At 44.0% G+C, this 24,754-nt stretch overlaps 1 protein-coding gene across 2 annotated transcripts in view; it reads left to right on the top strand.

The window, feature by feature from the left end:
* The window catches only part of LOC138974364 (alpha-protein kinase 1-like), a 48,945-nt gene extending 26,920 nt beyond the window's left edge, over nt 1-22,025 (top strand). For both annotated transcript variants that reach the window (XM_070347083.1, XM_070347091.1), the window contains exons 3-5: nt 7,893-8,030; nt 15,444-15,563; nt 16,839-22,025. In XM_070347083.1, the coding sequence (XP_070203184.1) occupies nt 7,893-8,030; nt 15,444-15,563; nt 16,839-17,177 (597 nt within the window). In that variant the 3' untranslated portion in view covers nt 17,178-22,025. The remainder of the gene's footprint in view (nt 1-7,892; nt 8,031-15,443; nt 15,564-16,838) is intronic.
* Nucleotides 22,026-24,754: the final 2,729 nt, after the last annotated feature.

Raw genomic sequence — 24,754 nt, 5'->3', positions numbered from 1 at the left:
GAAATATTTACATAATAATGTATATATTTATAAACAAAAACAATTGAAGCTGTCATGTACCCGTAGATCTTAGTTTCTAAGCATATATATTCGCTCTCTGAAAACTGCTGCATTATTTTCCACAAAATGAAGTGGGATTTTCTTTAGTCAATATTTGACCTTTGTGTACGGAGGTGTACTCGCACACAGCTAAAAATAACACGTAGAAGCAACAAGTGACAGCTGAACTGTAGAAAAGAAAGAAAAAGCGTGGAACGTTTTTGCTTTGCCATTTTTTAACAGGTGGGAGATGAAGTTGGTGATTAGGCGAAGAGCTTCAACTGAGCCATAGTGATGGGAGTTTTAACGAGTTTTAAGTGTTACTTCATTGTTTCTTCTGTGCTAGTGCGTAGGTCTCGGTGTGTCTGCATGTGTGTGTGTGTCTGTGTGTATGTGTGTGTGTGTGTGTGTGTTTTTAAGTGAGTGTGTGTGTGTGTGTGTGTGTGTGTGTGTGTGTGTGTGTGTGTGTGTGTGTGTGTGTGTGTTCGCCTTTTAAGGTAGTGAACTGAAATTGGAATAATCAAGGTCAGTTCGTTTTTGACATTTTAGTTAAATCAGCTATATGAATATTAGTTTCTAAGATTTGAACACCCACTAAAGACAGGAAAAACCGTACTCCATAATACGAACAAAGATGAAGACGACAAATACAAAAATGTGCAAATAGAAAAGAACAATAAAACAGGAAAACGATAATGTCAGGCTATACGCCCTGAAGTGTTATGCAAGAGATGCACTTGAATAAACATCAAAACGCACCAGGTGGGAAGATAGAAGGAAGAACACCAAAGGCCCTATACACACCAAACACAATTTTGCAAACTATTCCAGCACATAGACAGACGGAACGGAAGTTTCATGGCGTCGAAACTAGGGTTAAATGTATTGCGACATTTGAAGGTTTACTCCGTCTTCATTTTAGTTTCGTTTCGTTGTGTATTGTGCTGTGTTTTCTTTGTGAAATAATTTGATTATTTTCTGCCTACTTACTTTTCTCTTCTTTTCTTTCTGAAATTAATATTCTATACCGCCACTGTGTCTGAACTATGGGTTGTGCCTGTTTACAGTTCTCGCCGGTCTGTTGTTAACATGTGTGCCTATTCAAGTTTGAGCGGCTGGAGTCATTAGGATTTTTGTGCGCCATTGACGTCATTGCTGATCTCCTTGCAACCCAGCTTGCAAGTGCGGTGTGCGTGCGTGTGTGTGTGTGTGTGTGAGAGAGAGAGAGAGACAGAGAGAGCGAGATAGAGGGAGGGAGGTAGGGTATATGCGTAAGCACTTCTTCTCTGTCCTTTGTTAAATTAGTTTACACAAAATACAATAATTTATCATGTAGTGGCAACGATAGGAACAAATTACTCTGAGATGATAGTCCTTGAGATCGTTTCACTTGGTAGGAAGTATACTCCACCGTCAGATATTAAACGGCGATATTGAATATCTGTGTCAAGTGAATCAGATATGTGGGATATTGTTAATTATTTTTACGTGACGTCGACCATGTGAAAGCGTGCCACTTGCTTCAAGGAGCTTTTGTACGTACTATTATTATCAGTACAAAACAGACTGGCGATTTCTGTTTTTATTTCTTGTCTGATGAATACAACTGCAGTGTGAAGGGATTTTGTGCATTACTGGTTATTAACTTTTTATTTCATCGTCGTTGTGTGACTTTGTCAGTGGACGAGCGTAGAAGCGAAAGAGAGAGAGAGAGAGAGAGAGAGAGAGAGAGAGAGAGAGAGAGAGAGAGAGAGAGAGAGAGAGAGAGAGAGAGAGTGTGTGTGTGACAGACAGACAGACAGACAGACAGACAGACAGACAGACAGAACAGACAGACAGACAGACAGACAGAACAGAGAAAGAGTGAGAATAATTATTGTGAGTGTGCTTGTGTATACCTCTGTCTGTTGGTCTATCGGTCGCTGTCTTTCGTTGATGTACGTGCTCGTTCTATTGTACGTGACTTCAAATTGAGTGCTGCGCCAACAACGATAGAAGTAACCACAGGACAAAGCACCAACAAAGACAAAATACACGCGCAGAAAGGTTCCTGCTGTTTGTTTGATATATATTTATGCGGGCTAGAGTTTAATAGATTCACGATGAATATTGCAGACCACACGCCGTTTATCCCTGGCACCACGTAGTTTCATGGCTCAGGTATTGTCAGTTCTTGGCCTTTTATAGGGGCTTTCGGCCATCAAGTTAATTTGGATGCAAATGATAATAGTGTGAACAAATGGGGTTGGAAGCTATTTCTATCATCTATCAACATTAAAACAATCAAAGACAGACATAAAAGAAACACACACACACACGCAAGCGCGCACGCACGCTCTCTCTCTCTGTCTCTCTGTCTCTCTCTCACACACACACACACGCACTCATGTACGCATGCACTCACTTGCACGTACACGCGCGCACGCACACACACCCCAAGCTGAAAAAGACAAAGACAACTGACAGGATGCATTAGCTTCCAGAGCGAGCGGAGTACTTCATATGAGACTAGAGGTACTATTTCTACGTTTTATCATTTTCTGTTTAAAACATTGAAAGTTCTGAAAACGGTGATAGTGGATGGAGACAGGTTCGAAGTCTTCTCCCTTCTCGACTGCACCTCAGTGGAAGCTGTGTCACGCCACATTTAACATTTTACACACGATCTTACGTTTGTTTGGCAGATATTCCCAGAAGCAAGAAGGCATTGCAATGGTAGATCAACAATTCTCAGAAACAGACACGTCAACACAAATCCATACAAAGTACCAAGTGCGAGTGTAAACAACAATGACCTCATTTGTCACATGGTGTGAATGAGCCTTGTGTTAACCTGACCTGTTTTAGGGCGAAAGACCTTGAATTTGTGCTGAATCATATACTGTAATGCGTAATAGCGCCATCTGCGCTTGTATGGGTTGGAGTGTACGAGTCGGGTGACTTTTTTTTCCCGTTACGTTTCAAATTCTCTGTTATTTTGGGTGTGGGCGTAATTAATGTGTGTGTGTGTCGGTGTATGTGAATGTGAATGTGTGTGTGTGTGTGTGCGTGTGTGTTTGTGGGTGAGAGATAGAGAGAGAGGGAGAGCGTGTCTGCGTGCGCACGTGTGTATGTTCAAGGTATTTGTGCGTGCGTGTGTGTGCGCGCGCTCAGATGTGTGTATGCGTGAAATCGGGTGCACACTAATTGTCCTACGTATAGAAAGATAAGGCCGGTGAAAAAGAGGGGGGGGGGGGCAAAGTGTTACTTGTGCGAATGTGTGCATTTAAATTCATCGTGATGGGTGTGTCACTGTGCAAATGGATTCTTCACGCCTCTCCGTTTCCTATGTTGATTGTCACGCGATATTTTTGTAACCTCAGTCTCCCCCCAGGTACGATGATTTGCAAGCTGCACCCTTTTTGAGTGGGTGACAATCAACCTTGGAATGTGCACCTAATGTTGCCTTTCTTTTACAGGGCCAGGAGTCGGAGAGAGAGAGAGAGAGAGAGAGAGAGAGAGAGAGAGAGAGAGAGAGAGAGAGATCAGGAGTCACAGAAAGAGAGAGAGGGGGAGAGACAGAGAGAAATATGCCAGGAGAGAGAGAGAGAGAGAGAGAGAGAGAGAGAGAGAGGCCAGGATTCACAAAGAGAGGGAGAGAGAGGGGGGGCGAGTGAGTGAGAGGGAGATAGAAAAAGAGAGGCCAAGAGTCACAGAGAGACAGAGAGAGAGAGACAGAGAGAGAGACAGAGAGAGAGAGATCAGACTGAAAGGAGCTCTGAGAGAGAGAGAAAGAGAGTGAGAAAGTGTGTGTCAGTTTGTGTGCCCGATTGTCTGTCTGCCGGTGTGTGTCTACGCAGTCATATGTGTAGGGCCTACTTCTGCGCGTCCACGAGTCTGGCACATCCACAGGTTGTTTTTTACTCTGTCAGAAATGTCATTCGGTCCTTCCTTTTAAAAGTCTGTTTTGACATCTGTCTAATCCTTTTTTGACATGACGATTTTTTTTTCTTTTTTAATCAAGAATTTTACGTCATTGTTTGCTTACATTCATTTCACTGAAGAAGGGCGTGGCCCGAAAGTCTTTGGAACTTGGTGTTTACTGTGGGTTTTTTTCTAATTAATTCTTTTTTCTAGTCAACAAGTGTGTCAACTGGGATGACCCATGAAGAATAACTTGATACGACTGAACTACTTCAGCGCCGTCAAAATGAAAAACGGCAGATCGAGTTACTTTTTTTTTCCAATTTCTATTTTATTTTATTTTTTTAATCAGTTTCGCTTTTAAGGCCGTATTATGTTAAACTAGTAGCAAAGCCTGTAAAGTGAAATGTAGAGCTCTCAACTTTTCTGCCATACATTTCCTCGCTGAAACGCTGTTACCATGCCGTAGAGTTCTTACTTACTGCCCGTTATGCCGGTTGGCATGTAGGACAGCAGCTGTAGAGTTCAATGCATACTAAAAAATGTTTTACTGCGCATAATTATTGTGAAACTTTCTGTCAAAACTGAGCAGTGTAAACTGTCAATATTTTTTAGAATCGTACGTTTTTTGTCCATCTTTCATTTGCACGTGGAGTTTAGCTTTGTAGATTGATTATGACAGTTGTGACATTCCATGTCACGCGAATCGATGCCTTAGTCATTGTTGTTGTTGGTGACCTATCAGTTTCACGTGTTCACTCATGTGACTGTTTACTGCATTCCTCACTGTCCTACTGTAATAGACTTATGTATGGGCGTGAGGTCGATAAAAGAAAAGCTTGGTTGGTATGTTTGTGCTCTTTGTGACTTTCATAAGCAATTTCAGATTAGCTGAGCAAAAGCCACCATAATATCAATCACGATAATATCCAATCACAATAATATCAATCACAACTTTATGATACAAAGTTCAGCCGATTCGTTTCTTGTACATCTGTTTCTCAGTCTTTGAACGATACAGAAAAACAGACTGACTGACCGCAGAAAGGGCTTACTCGTTTGTTCCCCAGGTCAGCCTCAGATGTAATTATTCATAGACATGAGATCGATAAACAAGCTCGTTCATTTGTTAACCTTGAACGGTTGAAAACGACGTTAAACACCAAATAAATAAACAATAAAAATAAATAAATCGTTCATTTGTTTGTAACTTTGTTTGACCTTGAGACGTACATTCATCTCAACTAGTAGGCTAGAATGAATTACATATCAGTTGGTATACTAGGAGCAATTTCATTTTAGCTGGTAAAGTAGTCAAGCTTGTTCATCTGTCGCTTTTGTTGTTGTTGGTTCTGAGAAATGTGTCTAGGAATGTCTTTGGTTGATTTGTAAAGAGAGACTCTTCTAGCATGGGGCCGAGAAAAAGACACCTGTAGAAAAGATTACCTTGATGGTCTTTGTCATGGTCATTCTCAGGACACTAGCTAAACTTAACCGTCAGGACTTTGGGGTACTAAAGCAACCCTTCGCCAACGTGGTTTGTATACCTACGACGAGGTCCTGTGTCTAAGCTTGTTTCGTACCTAGAGGTCTCCGGCTTCTTGTATTCACCGTTCTTTAAGAGTTAATAGCTGAACAGGCATGGTTATCATGTGAGTCCACCTCGCCTATTCCATTGAAGTCGTATCGATGTGGTGAATAGAATCATCAAAAATTCACGACCATGCACTGTTAAAGTAAATAGCGTACGATCTTAACGACATTTTGCGTGTTGCTTAGCTGTGTGAGAGGGGAAAGAGAAAAGAGCTTGCTGGACGACTATTTGCTACTTGTGTAGCTGCATGTGTCAGAGGGAAAAGAAGACCCCTGATGAGATTTTTTAAAAACATGTCATTGTCATGTCATTGTGAGAGGTGTTTTCTTTGTGCTTAATATTATTTTGTTTGACCTAGCTATTGATGTGTACATTGTTGTTAAACAGTTGTTTGTTTACCAGGGTTTGCTAGTGTGTGATAGGGTTCGTGTCCGTCTGAAGATGTTAGTTTCTTTGTTAGTCCTGTGTTGACAACTCTTCGACAAGCGCTTAGAACTGTACCCACGGAATACGCGCTATATAAGCTTCATATTGATTGATTGATTGATTGACTTATTGATTGCTCGAGACACCCCACTGTAGCAAAGACGGTAGAAGCTGAGATTTCTCAGCTTCTATACCCTCTTTGCCTGTAGTGCCTCACATGATGAAAGCGAGTCAGGCTCGATAGCTTTCGGTGCCTTTGATCGACACGTACGTCAAGTCAACGGCTCGCACCTGTCTAACATGTGTGACCTGCGCATGGGAGAGAGGGAAAGAGAGAGAGGGGGAGAGACAGAGAGAGAGAGAGAAAGAGAGACCGAGGAGACAGAGAAAGAGAGACAGAGGAGACAGAGAAAGACAGAGAGAGAGACAGAGAGAGAGCAAGCATCTTGGGCCGGTTCCGCCTTTGTTTGAACAAAGGGAAAGTTCGCTGAAATGGCTGTGTTTCTGACCAGTAAAGAACGCTTGTGTTTGCAAAATCTCCTTGAGATAATAATTGCAAGTGGAATGACTGTGTGATGACAGGTTGTTATATAACGGACAATAACATGTATTCTTATCTTTCGTTATGCCCAAGGTGGTTGAGAGAGTCACACATGATAGATGAATACTGCCTACGCATTCATTCAGTAACTTGACAGACACATTTTTAGTTTAAATTGCTTTGTTTGTGTTCAGCGAAAATTGGAAATTGGCAAGAGAGTGTATTCTTCTGTATATTATGATTGTTATCTGCAGAGAGAGAGAGAGAGAGAGAGAGAGAGAGAGAGAGAGAGAGAGAGAGAGAGAGAGAGAGAGAGAGAGAGAGAGTGAGAGGGTGCAGAGAGAGAGAGAGAGAGAGAGAGAGAGAGAGAGAGAGATATTCTATCTAGGCCTAAAAAAAAATAGGTGTGGTTACGGTAACCCGACCTACCCTATTTTTAGGGGCCGAACCTATAACTTTTTATTACATTTGTCAAAAAAAAACAAAAACAAAAACCAAGAAAACGAGTGCAGAAAACGCAATGATAGCGAAAGCGCCCGAGTCGCACACTTATTTCCCTGTCAAGTAGGTTTAATTTGTACACATTAGAAAAAAAAGTTTTAAAAAAAAAAGATTGCCTACCTTCCTACCCTATTTTTTTTTGCTATGTTACCGTAACCACACCTATTATTTTTTTTGGCCTTATACCAGACGAGTTTGATCAAATAGAAATTTCGCTGAAATAGCTTTGTTTTTGATCATTACTACAGAACGCTCGTCTTAGCAAAATTACTTGGGGACATTATTTACACATTGAACGATAGTGTGATGATGACAGGTTGTCGTTAAGCGAACAATTGAATGTTTTCAGATTATTCTTTATGCCCAAGGTGTTTGACAAAGTCGCAAATAGCCTAATAGATGAATACTGCCTACGCATACAGTTAGACAGATTGTTCGTTTAAATTGCTTTTTTTGTGCTCAGTAAGAGTTGGCTATTGAAAAAAGGGTGTACTTTTCTGTATACGTATGTTACCTGCAGAGAGAGAGAGAGAAATAGAGAGAGAATGAGAGAGAGAGAGAGAGAGAGAGATAGAGAGAGAGAGATAGAGAGATAGAGATAGAGATAGAGAGATAGAGAGAGATAGAGAGAGAGAGATAGTGAGAGAGATAGAGAGAGAGATAGAGAGAGAGATAGAGAGAGAGAGATAGAGAGAGAGAATGAGAGAGAGAGGGAGGGAGGGTGTGTGTGTGTGTGTGTGTGTGTGTGAGCTCTTATGCGCAAACATATTAGGTGTTTATGTGAATGATGTTTATCACAATTTATTCCAAGTGTGCACCTTTGGTCTCATTTAGAATGCGTCGGGTATACTTTTTCCAATACTTTATGCTATTCTTCTTTTTGTGCAGATTAAATTCACTCTTCCCCTCAAGTCAACAGTGGAGCGATTCGGAATGGGTGAATACCTGTTTCGTCACAGTCGACACTTGGACAAACAGGAATGGGTACTGATTGAGGAGAATCTCCTGGAAGACTTAGAACACAAGGTAAACGGACTGGTTCTGGCTTTGCTTATTAACTAATTCTTGTTCGGGACAGTTAAAAGGCTGGAAAGGGTGCGAAACGTGGAAAAGATGACATAGGGATAGCGTTTTCTCAACGATTTTTTTAATTTTTTCTTTGTGTTTGTTTTCCTAAACAATGTTGTGCTTGGTTTTGAACTGATTCTGATTTAGGATATAAGGTCAAAGACGGAAAGGGCTTTTAAGCGTTGAAACCAGGACATGCACACAGAGTTTTTCTTCTATTTTTCAGTTTTTTTCTTCTTAGTTTTATTATTTTACAGTCGAGCACGTTATCAACGTTTATGATTACGGCCACTTGGGCCGTGAGAAAAGTCAAACTCAGTGGCTCTTTAAAGCACTCACATGCACTTGTTAATGAAGGTTGTCACGGAATTACTTTATAACCGAGAAAGTTTTGTCAGCGACACACCTTCCAATTCGAACAAAGTGAATATTCCAAAGAGTGTGGTGAAACTCTGTGGTAGTGTCAACAACCCTCTCAGTCCTTCGCAAGCACAGTTTCGTGTCAAGGGCCGCTACTTCTTGGTCCGATTGAATAGGTGTGAAAAGAAGTACATCATTATCAAATAAGATCATAATACCTATGGTGTGAATGATGTGAAGAGGAAACACATGACATGCAGATGTTCCATGTAAACATTGCATTTTTATGGCCATAACTTTTTTTTTAATTCCACGAATGACTTTCATACTGCTGACAAGATATGTTTACGTCCTGGTGAAATTTATGTTTAAAGATGGGTGGCAGTGCAAGATATGATAATAGTCCGAGAACAAAATAAAACAATTGAAACAATTAACTCTCCATTAAATAACATATTCTTACTCCGAATCACATTAGCATTGAGTCACCTGAGATGCTTATCACTGAAAAACGCTTACCCGGCTAAAATTTTTAAAGGGAAGCAACCCATCACCAAAACGAAAGTGAAAGTAGCTTTGGTAATGGGCCAGCACACTGGGAGTTACCTCCCATACGGGAGTGTGCCACGTCACTTCCTCTAGGAACACGTGCCTATCTCATACGTTCTTTTCACCTCGGAGAGGACGGTTCACTTTTTGACGCTCTGTGGCCGACCTTGTGTGTTTGAGTGACACCCGCCGGCCACGTTACCCAGCTTTTCTGCTCGCCTTGCCTACAGTTTGGTGAGCTCGTTCCCGTTTGTTGTTGGTTGTTTGCGCTGTTTTCGTTGCTGTACGTTGTCCGTTTTTTGCGGACTTGTGTGTCAGTGACTTGCGTGTTTAGCCATTTTGTTGTGTGAGTTAGTTAGCTAGCTCGTATGACTTTGCTCGTAGCTCTGCGTGCCCCTTTCTATGTTGGGCAAGTGTAGCTATAGTATTTTGTTGACGCGAAAGAGTGTGTGTTTACTGTGTTCAGTCGTTTAGACTTACGTGTCAGTAAATTTTTTCGCGTTGTCACGCGTCGTTGACTTGTGTGTCAGTTACTTGCGTGTTTCGCCATTTTGTTGTGTGAGTTTGTTCTCTAGCTCGTGTGACTTTGTTTGTAGCTCTACGTGCCTCTGTTTTTGTTGGGCAAGTATAGCTATCGTATTTTGTTGACGCGAAAGAGTGCGTGTTTACTGTGTCTTCAGTCGTTTAGACTTACGTTTCAGTAAATTTTTTCGCGTTGCCACGCGTTGTTGACTTGTGTGTCAGTTACTTGCGTGTTTCGCCATTTTGTGGTGTGAGTTAGTTTTCTAGCTCGTGTGACTTTGTTTGTAGCTTTACGTGCCTCTGTTTTTGTTGGGCAAGTGTAGCTATCGTATTTTGTTGACGCGAAAGTGTGTGTTTTTTTTACTGAGTTTTCAGTCGTTTAGACTTACGTTCAGTAAAATGTTTTCGTGTTGTTTACATGGATTTGACAGCATGTCTGATTCAGACAACCGCTGTGGCAAGTCAGACCCCATGGGGAAATTTTAAGCCTTAGGCTTCTTCTTTAGCAGTTTTACTTGTACAGACCAAGAACGTAACTATTTGTTGTCTGTACCTTTTTCGGCGCCTAGCGCTGTTACTACTTCTGCTATCTTTTGTGGCGCCTAGCGCTATGGTTACGTCTGCTCCGGTTCTCTACTACGGAGACTTCGTCCTCGTTGTTAGCACCTGTGCAGGGTGCGTTGGTTCCTTTCTGTTTTAGACACTGGTTCCGGGAATCCGCAGCTTGGTGCAAGCAGAGTTCCAGCGTTCCGTCGCCAGTTGTTTGGCGTTTCCGGCATCTGGCAGTGACGTCCGGGAGTTGGCTTCCGTGTCTTTGCCGTCCATTTCCGGTTTGGAGCAGCGTCCTCCCTCTTCAGCTGCGGCTGGTAAGCAGAGCTGGTCCGATAGCCCTCGTGAGGCGCCTGGACGTTCTCTCTCGGGAGACAGCTCTTTCGCATCGGGTCACGACCGATACCATGCTGATCTTTCATTTCCGGCGATAACCTACGAGGCCCCGGATTTGATCGAACAGCTGCGGCAGTCGGTTTCGGCTGCCGCATTTCCGGCACTTGCCGGAAGTGATGATCCGTCCGCTCCGGCACGCTAAGGCGGTCGCGGCAGGATGGAGTATTCACTGACTTCCGGTCCTTCCGGATCGCGAAGTCAACCAGTGCAGCCTTCGCTTCCGCATTGCGCGGTTTCGTCGGCTACACTACCGGCACTTGCCGGAAGTGATGATCCGTCCGCTCCGGCACGCTAAGGCGGTCGCGGCAGGATGGAGTATTCACTGACTTCCGGTCCTTCCGGATCACGAAGTCAACCAGTGCAGCCTTCACTTCCGCATTGCGCGGTTTCGACGGCTACACTTCCGGTTTCGGCCGGACACGCTGCTTCCTCTTCTGGTGCTTCCTTCCGGATACCAGTGGGTGGATTCCAGCGTACGCCTTCCGGCCAGTTAGTGCCTAGGCTTGAGCAGGCATCACTCCACTCTGATGGGGGAGTGACGTCAGCTCATCCAGCTCCGGTTTTTGCGGATGGTCGTCCTGCCTACCCTTTACCTTCACAAGGTTCTGGGCTGCAGGATGATGTTCGTGTACAGGCATTTCCGGTTTCCGGTTTGCCAGGGCATGCTTCTGCTTCCGGAACTGGTGTTTTTGGTTTCAGTGCAGCCTTCGCTTCCGCATTGCGCGGTTCTGTCGGCTACACTACCGGCACTCGCCAGAAGTGATGATCCGTCCACGCAGGCACGCTACGGCGGCTGCGTCAGTATGGAGTATTCACTGATTTTCCGGTCCTTCCGGATCTCGAAGTCAACCAGGGCAGTCTTCAATTCCGCATTCCGCGGTTTCGTCGGCTACACTTCCGGCTTCGGCCGGACATGCTGCTTCCTCTTCTGGTGCTTCCTTCCGGATACCAGAGGGTGGATTCCAGCGTACGCCTTCCGGCCTTTTAGTGCCTAGGCTTGAGCAGGCATCACTCCACTCGGATGAGGGAGTGACGTCAGCTCATCCAGCTCCGGGGTTTTTTTTACGGATGGTCGTCCTGCCTACCCTTACCTTCACAAGGTTCTGGGTTGCAGGATGATGTTTGTGCACAGGCATTTCCGGTTTCCGGTTTGCCAGGGCATGCTTCTGCTTCCGGAACTGGGTTTTGGTCATGGCTCCATGTGTGACTATTCTGATGCTCCATCAGGGGTCAACGAGGGGTCTCGGGGCGTGTTTCCGTCGAAGCTCAAGTCTGTTCTTGACATCGCGGTGGAAGTAGCGTCTCGTTTTTTCCCCGAAGGGGTGGTGGCTGCGGACTCTTCCGCTCCGTTCGTTCCTTCGGCCATGGCGGACTTCCGGCCGGCACAGGAGGATGTTTCTTCCTGCCGGTTCGCCGAGTCTCCGTCAGTGGCTTACCAACTTTTGCATTCGCTGGTTCGTCCAGCACATGCGGGGAGTGGTATTCGGCCAGTGCCTGTTCCGTTACTGCTTCCTTTTGGTCCAGTTCCGGTATCAGCTCAGCAGTGGGTGGCGTCGGCTTCTCAAGCCTCTTCCTTTGTGCCTACGGGCAATAGGAAGCTTAGCTTGTCCACTCAGAGCCAGAGCTGGCTGGTGTCTTTTGCACTCCCTAGGGCTACCCTTCCGGTTCTCCGGGAATTGCTGCCTCTTCTGGCTAAACCGATCAAGTATGATCCGGTTCTGCCGGTTTCTGAGGCTTCCTCCTCTCTGCTGAGGAGGTTGGACGTCGGCAGATCGAACTGTCCTCCGTTGCAGAAACTCTTGTTCGAACTCTGTCTCGGTCATCGATCGATTCGCTGGTTCCTTTCACTCTCAGTGAAGAACAATATGCGGACGATGTCTCTGCCCTTTTTGACCACCTTGGCCAAGGTCAAGGAGGAGCAATTGCGTCTTTCCTCCCTACAGTTCTCCCAAGCGGTCCTCTGTAGGAGGGATCTCTTCCTCTCGCAGTCCCAGTTCACGGAGCTGGCTACTAGGGAGACCTGGAGAGTCTCCCCTGTCTCAGAGGAATCTCGCTTCTGTCCGCTGGCAATGGATGCCAGACAGAAGGAGATTCAGTCAAACAACGACAGTCAGTTCCTTGACTACACTCTGAAGGGGGTGAAACAGTCTCAGCCTTCTAAACAGAAGCAGGCTCAGACATCGTCTAACCCCAAGCCAGCTCAAAAGCGGCAGGCTCCGCCGGCCGCTCGTGGTGGGAAGAAGAGGACGGCATCGGGGAGGGGGCGTGGCGGCTCTGGAAGTAAGCCACACCCCCAATGAAGCGCTCCCGATCTCACCTCCCTCCCGCCCTCCACCTTGGTGATGGCGGGAGGCCCCTCCCGGGCACTTTCTCGTTGGATGTCGGTAGTAGACAGCCAATGGATTGTGGGAGTGGTGAGATCGGGCTTCCGTCTACTCTGGCGGGAGGAAAAGGCGCCTCTTACCCGAGTGCCTCCGCGGTTCAAGCCCCCCTTCTCGCAGGAAGCACGTTCCGTCTTGCAGTCGGAAATTGCCTCCCTGGAGCAGAAGGGCGCGGTGGAGAGAGTTCGGGTCCACAGCTCCCTGGGATTTTACGGGCGTCTGTTCGCTGTTCCCAAAGCATCAGGAGGATGGCGTCCCGTGTTGGATTTATCTCTCCTCAATACTTTCTTGAGGGAGATAAAATTCAAGATGGAGACGCCAGCCTCTGTCCGAGACTCTCTCCGCCCAGGAGACTGGGTGACCTCGATCGATCTCACGGACGCATACTTTCACATTCTTATGCATCCGGCCGACCGGAAATGGCTTCGTTTCCGGTGGGGAGATCAGATCTACCAGTTTCGCGCACTCCCTTTCGGGCTGTCTCTCGCACCATGGATTTTCACCATGGTGGTGAGACAGGTCTGTGCACTGGTGAGGTCCCAGGGTATCCGTCTGCGGGCTTATCTGGACGACTGGCTCATCATGAACCAGTCCCAGAGCGGCTGTTCGCAGGATACCCTGACGGTTCTTCGAGAATCCAACTCGTTGGGGTTCTCGATCAACCGGGTAAAGTCGGAGCTGACCCCGTCACAGACATTCACTTATCTGGGGATGTCTTTCGACACGGTCGCTTGGACTGTCCAGCCTTCTCAGAGAAGGGTGGACAAGCTCCAAGCCCAGATTCGCTCCACTTTACCTCTCCTGATGGCTTCCATCCGCTCGCTCGCCTCCATCTTGGGGCAGATGGAGTCTATGGCTCTTCTGGTTTCACTGGGCCGGGTCCACAAACGTCCGCTTCAGTTCGCGCTGAAGCCGTTTGTGGACTCTCCTCTGGTGGACTGGGACGCCCTCATCCCTTTGCAGGGATGGTTCCAGTCTGCGACCCTTCCGTGGTTGTTGGGTCAGCCTGGAGATATCTCCTTTGAGTCGGACGGTTTCGCATCTTTGCGTTTCCGGCCCGATTTCCTGGCCAAGATTCAGTCTCCGGGGCAGGCCTCTCCGCTGGTTAGAGTCAAGGCTCTGATCAGCGCGTTTGGCCCCGGATGACCTTGATTTGGTCAATTGCCCTGTGAGGGCTCTTTGTCTGTACTTAGCCCGGACTCAGCTGTTTCGGTCTAGTTCTCAGAAGTTGCTGTTTATCTCGCCCTTTTCTAGGCGCGAGTAAGGTTTGTCGAAGGTATCGTTGGCCCGGTGGGTGTACTCGCTCATTAAGCAAGCTTATGAGTGGAGTCGCACAAAGAGGGGGGGGGGTCATGCCCTCCTTGCCACTTGACTCGGCCCGAGCCCATGATATGAGGGCGTGGGCATCCCCAGATGTCTAGAGGAGGTGCTGACAACTACGTTTTGGCGTTCTGAAGATGTTTTCTTAAACTTTTATCTTCGGGACGTCTCGGCTCTTTGACAGGATGGCTTCAGAGGCCTTCCAGTGCTCATAGCAGCAGGCCAGTTCCTGTCCAGAACTTGATGGTGAGTTTTGATTCATTTCTAGCCCACCGCCTTGTTGATGTTATCTGCTAATGTGATTCGGAGTAAGAATATGTTATTTAATGGAAAATTTCCTAGATAAATTTTCATTTAATTAATATACTTACCCGAATCACATACTGTATTCCCTCCCACCTGCCCCGCGTATGGTTTTAAGTTTTTCTAAGACCGTATGAGATAGGCACGTGTTCCTAGAGGAAGTGACGTGGCACACTCCCGTATGGGAGGTAACTCCCAGTGTGCTGGCCCATTACCAAAGCTACTTTCACTTTCGTTTTGGTGATGGGTTGCTTCCCTTTAAAAATTTTAGCCGGGTAAGCGTTTTTCAGTGATAAGCATCTCAGGTGACTCAATGCTAATGTGATTCGGGTAAGTATATTAATTAAATGAAAATTTATCTAGGAAATTTTCCATTTCTCTCTCTCTCTCTCTCTCTCTCTCTCTCTCTCTCTCTCTCTCTCTCTCTCTCTCTCTCTCTCTCTCTCTCTCTCTCTCTTTTTTTTGATTTGCCACACTTAGTATTACGTCAAAGATATGCTGTGCATTGTATATTCTGAACATATTTTTGTTGTACTATTGCTACATGTTTGATTGCTACCAGCTTGTACTTATAATTACCTGCATAGTATGCATTTGATTTTATGAATAACCACATGTATGTATGCTCTTCATGCCTCATCTTCATCATCATCGTCATCGTCATCTTTATCATCACGTGCTGAAGTTTTCCGACCTCCTTTTGTTGGTTAACTTTTTAATTTTTAATGTTTTAATTTTATCATTGTGTATCTGTGCGTCCCAAGGACAGATTGTAAGAAAAGGCGTAGCCTTAAATCTTAATCCTTGTTAAATAAAGTTCAATTCAATTCAATTCAATTCAATTCTCTCTCTCTCTCTCTTATGATGATGATGATGATGATGATGATGATGATGATGATGATGATGATGATGATGATGATGATGATGATGACGACGTCGATAATGAGAGACGACGACGATGATGATGATGACGGTTCTTGTTCTTTTCCAGTTCGAGGTGTTCATAAAAAAGAACGGGGAGCGAGCGGGGAAGGATCCCACATCACTAGATGCCTTTGTTCACTTCACCTACCTCGAGTCAGGACAAAACTTCGTCATGTGTGGCCTACAGGTACGTCATCCATTGCTGACATCATGATCGACGTCATCGTCGCCGGTCTATATGGGAATTTTTTGTTGAAGATGTTTTTGGGGGGAGGGGTTTGTGGCGTGGACTCTGTCTCTGCTTCTGTCTGTGTTTGTCTGTCTTTCTGTCTGCCTGTCTGCCTGTCTATCTGTCTATCTGCTTGTTTGTCGTTTTTTTCTGTTTGTCTGTCTGGTTTTTTGTTGTTGTCTGTAGTGAACACATTTGTTTCGTAGAAATATATGCAGACCTAGGCTACATGCACAGTACGACACCTCCCACCCCTCATCGCTTGTTACAGAGGAACATATTTTCATTTGCATGGGTAGATTGGTGTAAATGTACTAACGCCGCTAAGTATACAGCGACACACCCGTGTCTCCTGGTAAAGGTCTCTAGACATAGCAAAGGCCTACATTCCTGCAGGGGAAAGAAATGAAGAACGTACGTATGGAAGGAAAATGTCATGTCGGCGACTGTTAATGGAGCTTGACATTTGCATGTCATTGTGACTCATCACTTTGCGTCTGCTGCCTTTGTATTTCAAACGTGTCTTTGTTCTGTTCTAAGCATTTTTATAATAACATTGTCTCAGTCCTTGATGCGTCTCTCGTTGGCCCGAACTGATCCACTGTGACTGTGCTCAATTGAACAGTCTAACAGTTAAAAATCGATCTGTCAACCAGAATCCCAGCATCAAGGGTGTATTTCTCAAATCGCTGTTCTCTCTTTTTAATTTCGTATAATTGTCATCCATGCTTTCCTTGTTGCGTTTTATAGCACAAGGGGTATGACCATGGCATTGCGTATTATTCTGTGTAAAAGCAGTACAACAACCCCCTTGACTGAAAACCTGTATGGGTTGTATTCACCAGGGCAAGCATTACGGAGTCGAGTTTAGATACTTTTGGTCAGAATAAACTGCATTGAGGGAGTCTCTAACCTCGACTCCTACATACCGGCCAATTCACTTAAACAATTGCAGAACACTGGTGTCTGCACGTGAGAGAGAGACATACAAAAAATAAAAAAATAAATACTGTACTCACAATTAATGTTCGACGTTTCCACCCTAGGTTTTTGTGTGTTTTGTATCGTCTTCGTTCAACATGTGAGTACAGTATTTTTGGGTCTTTTTATTAAACAATTGCTAAAAACAAAAATAAGTCTACTTGGTTGGGTGGTTGTTTTTTTTACACCGGTGTACTTTTAGCCAGTGATGTTTACAAATGTATGACCAACTCGGCGTGTTCTGTCTGGCAGGGCATCCACGTGGACAAGGAGGGTTACAAGCTGACCACGCCATGCATGCACTCCATCCACAAGCTGTTCGGCCTGACGGATAAGGGGCCCAGCGGGATGCGCGCCATCTTCGCCAAGCACAAGTGCAACAACATCTGCTGGACCTGGCCCAAGCCCAGTGACCACTCGGTGGACGAAGAGGACCACCTGCTGTTCAGCGAGCATGACACGGATGACGGTTTGTCCAGCGGGGACGAGCTGGACACGGACCGAGTGGACTCCAGCGTCAAGTTTGACGTCCACACGCCTTTCTCCAACAGTGAGAATGAGGACAGCGGGATCATCACTAACGGGCAATAGCGCTCGAGAGAGTGGTCGCATTTTGAGATCTCTCAACTTGACAGTGAGAATCTTGAGAGAGTGGGATCATCACTAACGGGCAAGAGCGCTTGAGAGAGTGGTCGCATTTTGAGGTTTATCAAACTGTGAGAATGAGGTTAGCTGGGCCATGACCGTACAACAACGCTCGAGAGAGTGGTCGCATTTTAGGTCTATCACTAACTGAGATGTATCACCGAGTTGTTAAATATCTATCTAAATCAGTGGATGGCATGCCTGAGATACTCTTCATCTCGACATCTGGGAATCATCGATGGTGTTTGCTTCTGTTTCTTTTTTTTATTCCCCCAACAGTCATCGCTCCTGAGAGACTGGTCATGCCGTGTTCAGATCACCATTATTCATTACCAGTTAACACTTTCACACTTGTACAGCCGGTATGAAAGTGAATCTCGCTTTGTGAACTTAAGCAGGTGAGGACAGTCACCAGCGGAAGTGCATAGGAGACCTGTACAGCTACAAAATTCTCAACGGGGACCATGTTTGGAAAACTTGTGAAAATGTGTAATGCGAGCATATGCGAATGTGTGCAGTAAATAATCTTCAGGGGACAACCCCGCTTACTGACCTGTATTACAAACTGAAGGATCAGTGAGATTCTCGTAACTGTTTGTGTACAGTGTACACGTACGCTCATCAAAGATTCATCAAGACTTTTACCATCAATAAACACCCCTATAAATAATTCCGGGCGAAACGGAGACACCGTCAGATCCTGAACAGTTACACATTCAGTGGACTTACATTAATCGTTTACATATCACAAGTTGACACACTCTTCATTGTATTTGTTATGGCGAGTGGATAAGTGCGTAAAAGAACCGTTTAAGACTCCAATTGTCATCTAACTTACGAATTCAGGTGATGGTGACATCGTCAGAAAACAGTGCAAATGTACTTTTGTTGGGAGTCACTTAACTTATAATCAGTTTTGTTCACTGATGAATCAAGAACGGAGGTGTGATTGGCAAATAGCAGGTAACTTATTATTATTTTATTGTTGACAGTTTTGATCCATGACGCACTGATCATTGAGTTAGATAGAACAAAAGAACGTTATGATTAAAACAAACAAGAAATGTGTGGAAGAATGTCGCCTGTCTGTGGCTCTAGGTAAACTCACTACAGAAGCATAATGCCAGGAAACACTGATAAGTGTGCTTGCTCAGTTCAGAATGGGATAGTCTTGTTGATGTTTAACATTATCTTGCAATGTATTTTGAAAATATCATCAATAAATGGCTTTTTTTTTTATACTCTTGGTTAAAAGAAGGCGCAGGAAGTTGTTTGGTAAATATCACTCGACACACACGTCAAAAGTACGGTTGGCAATAGATGGTTGTACGGCCTATCGTGAAATGCTTATGGTGTACGAATCACTGTTACTGTTAGCGATGAAAATTAATTCCCACGCTCATTGAGAACTTGATGTGAAAATGGCGCTGAATGGTTGTCGAATGAGATTTTACTCACAGTGATAAACGAAGAAAACTATGGTGCTGGTGGTTGAAAGATTGCGATCATTATTTCATTATTTCTGGTTCGAAGTACTTTTAAATTGTAATTCCAGGGCTGTGCTTTTGATACGCCGTCTGGAATGTTTTATCCTGTGTGATACGGAAACACCAGTGGTCATGAAACTTCAAACCTCGTAGCATATTTTGTTTTGTATCGTGTTCCTTTTCCGTCACTAATGTTAAATGATCAGTTATTTTTCCTCATTGCATTCTTTCCCCAAAATCCTGGTGTTGTTCAGTATCTCGTGTTTTTCCGTAGTTCCTCCAGGCCTTTTAAAAATAAACTGTGAACAGGGTCACGAGCAGAAGTTGTTTTGTTTTATAAATGCTATGTGTCTGTGATAGAGAATATCCACGACTGATGACGTCATCCCCTTATTCCTCTATGTTTGAAAACTAAACAAATTGGGTTTAGATAAGCTTACCTATTTATTAACACAGGCGCTCCAGTTTTACACCGACGTGAGTAATGGAATTGTCAGAATTACATAATCTCCAGGCACCACTCCTGTTTTCTGCAGATTGATTGGTTTTATGAGTGTGTGTTAACTGTTGGATCAGTATTTTCCTTTGTGTGTACATACTATACCTTGCTTTTTACCCTTAGTCTTAGATATTTTTGTTTACCTATGGCTTTCGTGTCGGTGTGTTTGTTTGTTCGTACTCATAAACTAGTTTGCTATGTTTTTGTTGTTATTAATAAATGTTAAGTCCTTTGTACTGGAAACTTGCGTTCTCCCAGTAAGGTCATATATTGTACTACGTTGCAAGCCCCTGGAGCAATTTTTTGATTAGTGCTTTTGTGAACAAGAAACAATTAACAAGTGGCTCTATCCCATCCCCCCCCTTTCCCCGTCGCGATATAACCTTGAACGGTTGAAAACGACGTTAAACACCAAATAAAGAAAGAAAGAAAGTTATTAATGTTTTGTTCATTCGTCCTTTTACCCCTTTTATGAATGATGCAGAAATTGTTGTTTTACCTTGTCTATAAGGCTTTTATTAGCTAATGACAATAAAGTGTCAAAGCGTCAAAGCGTCTGGCAGATTATGAGGATAGTTGCCAGCATATGAGTATACTCCGTTGTATATCCGGGTTTTGATTTATTGTTCTTGTCTTGATAACAGTAACTGTTGGGCGTTACTGTAAAGACAATATAGAGGTTAAAATCGTAACTGAATGCACGCTACCACAACTTAACTTACTTAGTGTACAGCTATAATGAAATAACAGTCCCGAGAAGCATACGGTTTCAGCTTACATCAAGGGTTTCCGCTCTCGTTCTAAGTTCAGATTTTAAAGGCACAGCAAGCCTCCCGTAAACCATCACAGAGCTCCCCGAGCGTCTAAATACAGTACAAGCATACTTCCATTTGAACGCTCACCGAACGGGAACATCCTGGCTGCTTTCTGTCGAGCGTGAGACATTTTCCAAGAATTTATTTTCGTAGACTTGTTCCGTTAACAACAACGGCGCCTCGTTTTTGCGCTAGACCTAACTTTTAAAATCTAAATAATAAATTGACAGCTTGTTACACAAACATTCTTTAATCATAAAAGAATTCGTTTTTCATCAAGACAAGATCAGAACAATTCGAAGTTGTGAAAGTTTAAAAAAAGAAAAGCCCGGAAGCAGGGTCACGCAAGGGTCGTAGCAGACGACGGCCGGTTTATCAGTGCAAATCGCCGTTCCTCTCAACAGTCAAAAGCCAACGCTAGAGTTCTTGTGAACCACAGCCGTTGTTTCGTGCATAAAAAAAACGTGCTATTGTAGATAAGCTCACGTCGAGTCGCATTCAAATGACTAACTATGACGACTGCATTGTGAAAAGGGAAAACTGGATCACACGGGTTCACGATGGCTCAGGGGTAAGATAAACCACGCAAAAATAAATTCTTTGAAAATTGTTCGCTCTTTACGGAGGGCACCTAGGATGTTCTCAATTGGTGAGTATTTAAATGAAAGGGTGTTTGTACTGTGTGTAAAAGCCTGACCGTATCTGTGATGGTTTACGGGAGGCTTACTCTGCCTTTTAAGAAGAGTAATGAAATGTTATCGAGTGATATCAAAGATGATTGCCTCTGTAGAGTTCCTATTCTTTAATGACACTGTTGTACAAAGCAAAGCCAGGAAATGACAATGAACCATGTGAACAGTCTGTGATATGAGCGTGTTATTATCTCTAACCGCATTGTTGGCCGTTGTTCCTGGAAAAGAAATGGATAATGTGTTTTATTCTAAATACTTGTCATGAACTGTGAACTGGCTGATTGCATTTGAGAAAGAAATAACTTGCCAGGTCAGATTTTGTTCAGGTCAACTGAAAAGCTTGATCGTATATAGAACGGCCTCTGAAAACCCCATATCACTCCATATCATTGTTAAGTCCTGTGCTTGTACGGTGATGTTTTAAATGTGTTGAGTTTAGTGCTGTTCGCATTTGTTATTCTGTGATCTTTTGCTGCGAAAAAAAGACACATTTTTATTTGTGAGAAGGATGAGAAATCACTTTTAGTTGGGCGGCGCCTGGACTGTGCGGGTATAGGGGCTGTACAATAGTGGCGTTACTGGTTTTCCCCCAAGAGAATGAGTGATTGCGAGAGGAAAGGAGAGAGAGCTTTTAAACATTATAACTCGCATAGCATTCGGTGCTGATTTGACATGCATTATATCATTCTGTTCGACCTGTTGTTTTTGGTTTACTATGTTTTTATGTTGTATTATTACATGTATTGTGTGAAAGGAAATGACTACATTGTTCTCTTTTCACGCAATGATCGTCGATTTATGTAAGTAATGTCATCAGTTTTTGTGGAGTTAGAAAGTAAAACGGTGTTAATTAATGTTCATTTCGGACGTTTTACACATTCATCATTTTGATCGGAGACAGAAAGACAGGAATGTTGATTCTGTGATTATCGATCTCTGAGTTTGTAGTCATAATTTTCAAGGGACGAAAACGTTCATAATCTTTAATTGACACAAATTAAGACAAATCAGAAGGGAACTAAGCAAAAAAGCTGTCGCAAGTTTTATTGATGTTGTTGAACTGAACATAACAAATGGTTTCGTACTCCTGTGGACTGGAGTAATCAAATAAACATTCTGTGTTTGTTTCCTTCGTAACGTGTTTGTTTCTATTTTAACACGACTAAGTTTTGGTTGTTGTTTCTGATTTCTACTCGGGATAGTGCCGGAAATATACCCTCTGTTTAGAAAAAGCCTCTGAAATGTATTTTAAACCTAATAAAACAATCTGTTTTATCCCAAATGCATAATACAGCCCTCTGTGACACTTTGTTTTTGTCTCGGCTTGTTCACTTACCAAAGAAGAATCTCGCTTGCAAACGAAACAATTCCTCTTCCACTGGCCATAAGTTCTCTCCTTCCTCTCCACCACCCCCCCCCCCCCCCCCCCTCCTCTTGCTATTGTTCGTACTAACCAATAATTTTCCATACACACTGCCCCCCGCCCCGCCCCGCCCCGCCCCGCACCGCCATGCGCGCACGCACGCACAAACACACACACACAAAACACACACACACACATACCCGGCTTCTGTCTCCTCATACACTACCACCCCCACCCCCTCCTTCCCCTCATTTGCAGTGTCTGACGCTACCATAGCAACGTGTAAAAAGGATGATTACGTATCACATCACTGAGATCAGGCCATTGTGCTTGCTACAGCTCATCACCATTTTTGATCAAAAACTGATCACGGTAATGCTAATTATGATATTGCCTCAAGCCAAATTGAAAATCTGATTAGGCACGGAAATAGATAGGTTTGTCGTCATAGAATTAGAATTGGTTAAACCCAACAAACAAAATCGTGATTTCATTTCGCTCGATTATATCTTGAGCTTTCTGCGTGATGGTGACGTCAGCAGCAGCCGAATGAAAAAAAGTTATAAGGTTTTAAAGTTTGTAAAAATAGCCCCAATGATCAAAGTCAGTTTTTCATTACCTTTAAGCTCCATACTCGAAGGACAAACTTAAGCCTTGAGACATGTAGTTGCAGTTGTGCGTCTCTGGTTTGATTTTATACCACGTCAGGACAAATGAGTATTTACTGTAGGCTTTTTGGGCGCATACGTGTTTGCATAACCCCATGTGATCGCAACTAAAATATCTCTTGTTTTTGGGACTCCGTTCTCTAATGTTGCTGCTATTCCCCTGGCCCACGACACCTAAGCTGAATCATCAGTATGATAGGATCCGATTTGGTAGACATTTCATAAGCTACACAGTAGGCTACAGCAATATATCCCAATGTCATGAATAACTGTGGCTATACGTTTGCAAAGCGTAAGAATTGGAAAGGACACTTGTGATTAGATCTGCACTCAGTTCTCGATGCCTTCTCATAGGCTGTTGTATTCCATTCCTTGTGTCCCCTATCCTCAATCTCACTATTCGACACATACATACAGTGCCCCTTCCACCCCCACCCCCCCCCCCCCTTCACTTAAGACACCCTACCCCACCCCCACCCCCCCCCCCCCCCACCACCACCCTGCCGGTGTAACACGAGAAAATTACTCCCACGAGATTTTTACTCCGGAGTAAACATTTCGTACGAAAAAGTTACTCCCTTTACGAAAAAAGCACTCCCCCATTGCACGAGAAAATTACTCCCCAAGACAGGTGAGTTCCGAGTAAAAATTTCGTACAAAAAATGTTACTCCCCTGACGAATAAATAACGAATAAATTACTTCACCCCAACACGAGCAATTTAACTTCCCATGCCAGGTGTACGAAATTTGTACTCCCTTGTCCCCTGTTAGTCTTGGTGGTGGAAGGAGGGTAGCGCGACATTCGTTTGCGCGAGATCACTTATTGGCATTATCCCTTCGCCCGCATCCCATTTTTGCGTACGAGATTTTTACTGGAAGTAAAAAAAAAATGGAAAGTAAAAATTTCGTGGAGGGAGTAATTTTTTCGTGCCTTGGGGAGTTCTTTTCTCGTACGAAAAGTGTACTCGGAGTAAGAATTTCGTACGAAATATTTACTCCGGAGTAAATTTTTCGTGGAGTAAAAATTTCGTGTTACACCGGCATTACAAGACCTTTTCACTATTGAGACCTTATTTTCTGATTGTCTGTTCACAGTGTCTGTACAGTTACCTTCATTGTAAGACTCCCTCCCTTGTAAGTTCTAGTTTTCTCACTTTTTTTTAATTTTGATTTTCCCACTGGACGTTTACCCCCTCCCCCCCCCCCCCCCCCCCTTTCCTTCAACCCCACTCCCTCTCCTTACGCTCATCATATCTACCACGTGCATCCATCCTGTCAGGCCCTGTCTACAGGATGTTCTCTTAAGTACTTTTTTTTACTTTTGCAGCTGAGATTTACATCAATTAAAACATTTGGTAGACAGGTTTTGAAGGATGGCGTTAAAAAGGCACACTCCTTCGCGTGCAAAACAGTTCGGGTCACAATCAGATTTGGTCAGGCTTTTTACATATAGTGGATAAGACTATCCCTCCACTTGATCACATACCAAAAACTAACACCCTGATTGCTTGATGTGGTTAGTTGAAATTTGTTCATGAATTAATTTCTTACAACTGATGCCACTAGTGGCTGTTTAGACGGGAAGGACCATCCCTCTACTTGATAACGTGCCCAAAATCAACACCCTAATTGCTTGATGTGGTGAGTTGAAATGTTTTGATGAATTCATTTGCTAAAACTGAAGCCGCTAGTGGCTGTTTACACGGGAAGGACCATCCCTTAACTTGATTACATACCCAAAATTGCTTGCCGTGGCACGCGCGGTGAGTTGAAATGTGTTGATGAATTAATTTGCTAAAACTGATGGGACTAGTGGCTGTTTACACGAGAAGGAGTGTACCTTTCACCAAGACGGATTTCGCTTCCTGGTCCTAACAACTTACTTCCGTCTGCTTACATTGAATTCGTGCATCGTGTGACATTGTCAGCTATTTTTGGAGGTGTATCATTTATAATTAAATATTTTCCACATATTTGAAATACCTGAATACTGTTCTG

Source organism: Littorina saxatilis, linkage group LG1, assembly GCF_037325665.1.
Source record: "Littorina saxatilis isolate snail1 linkage group LG1, US_GU_Lsax_2.0, whole genome shotgun sequence".
Taxonomy (NCBI): Eukaryota; Metazoa; Mollusca; class Gastropoda; order Littorinimorpha; family Littorinidae; genus Littorina; species Littorina saxatilis.
Note: the sequence above shows the minus strand (reverse complement) of the source record. Positions and strands in the feature narration are given on the sequence as shown.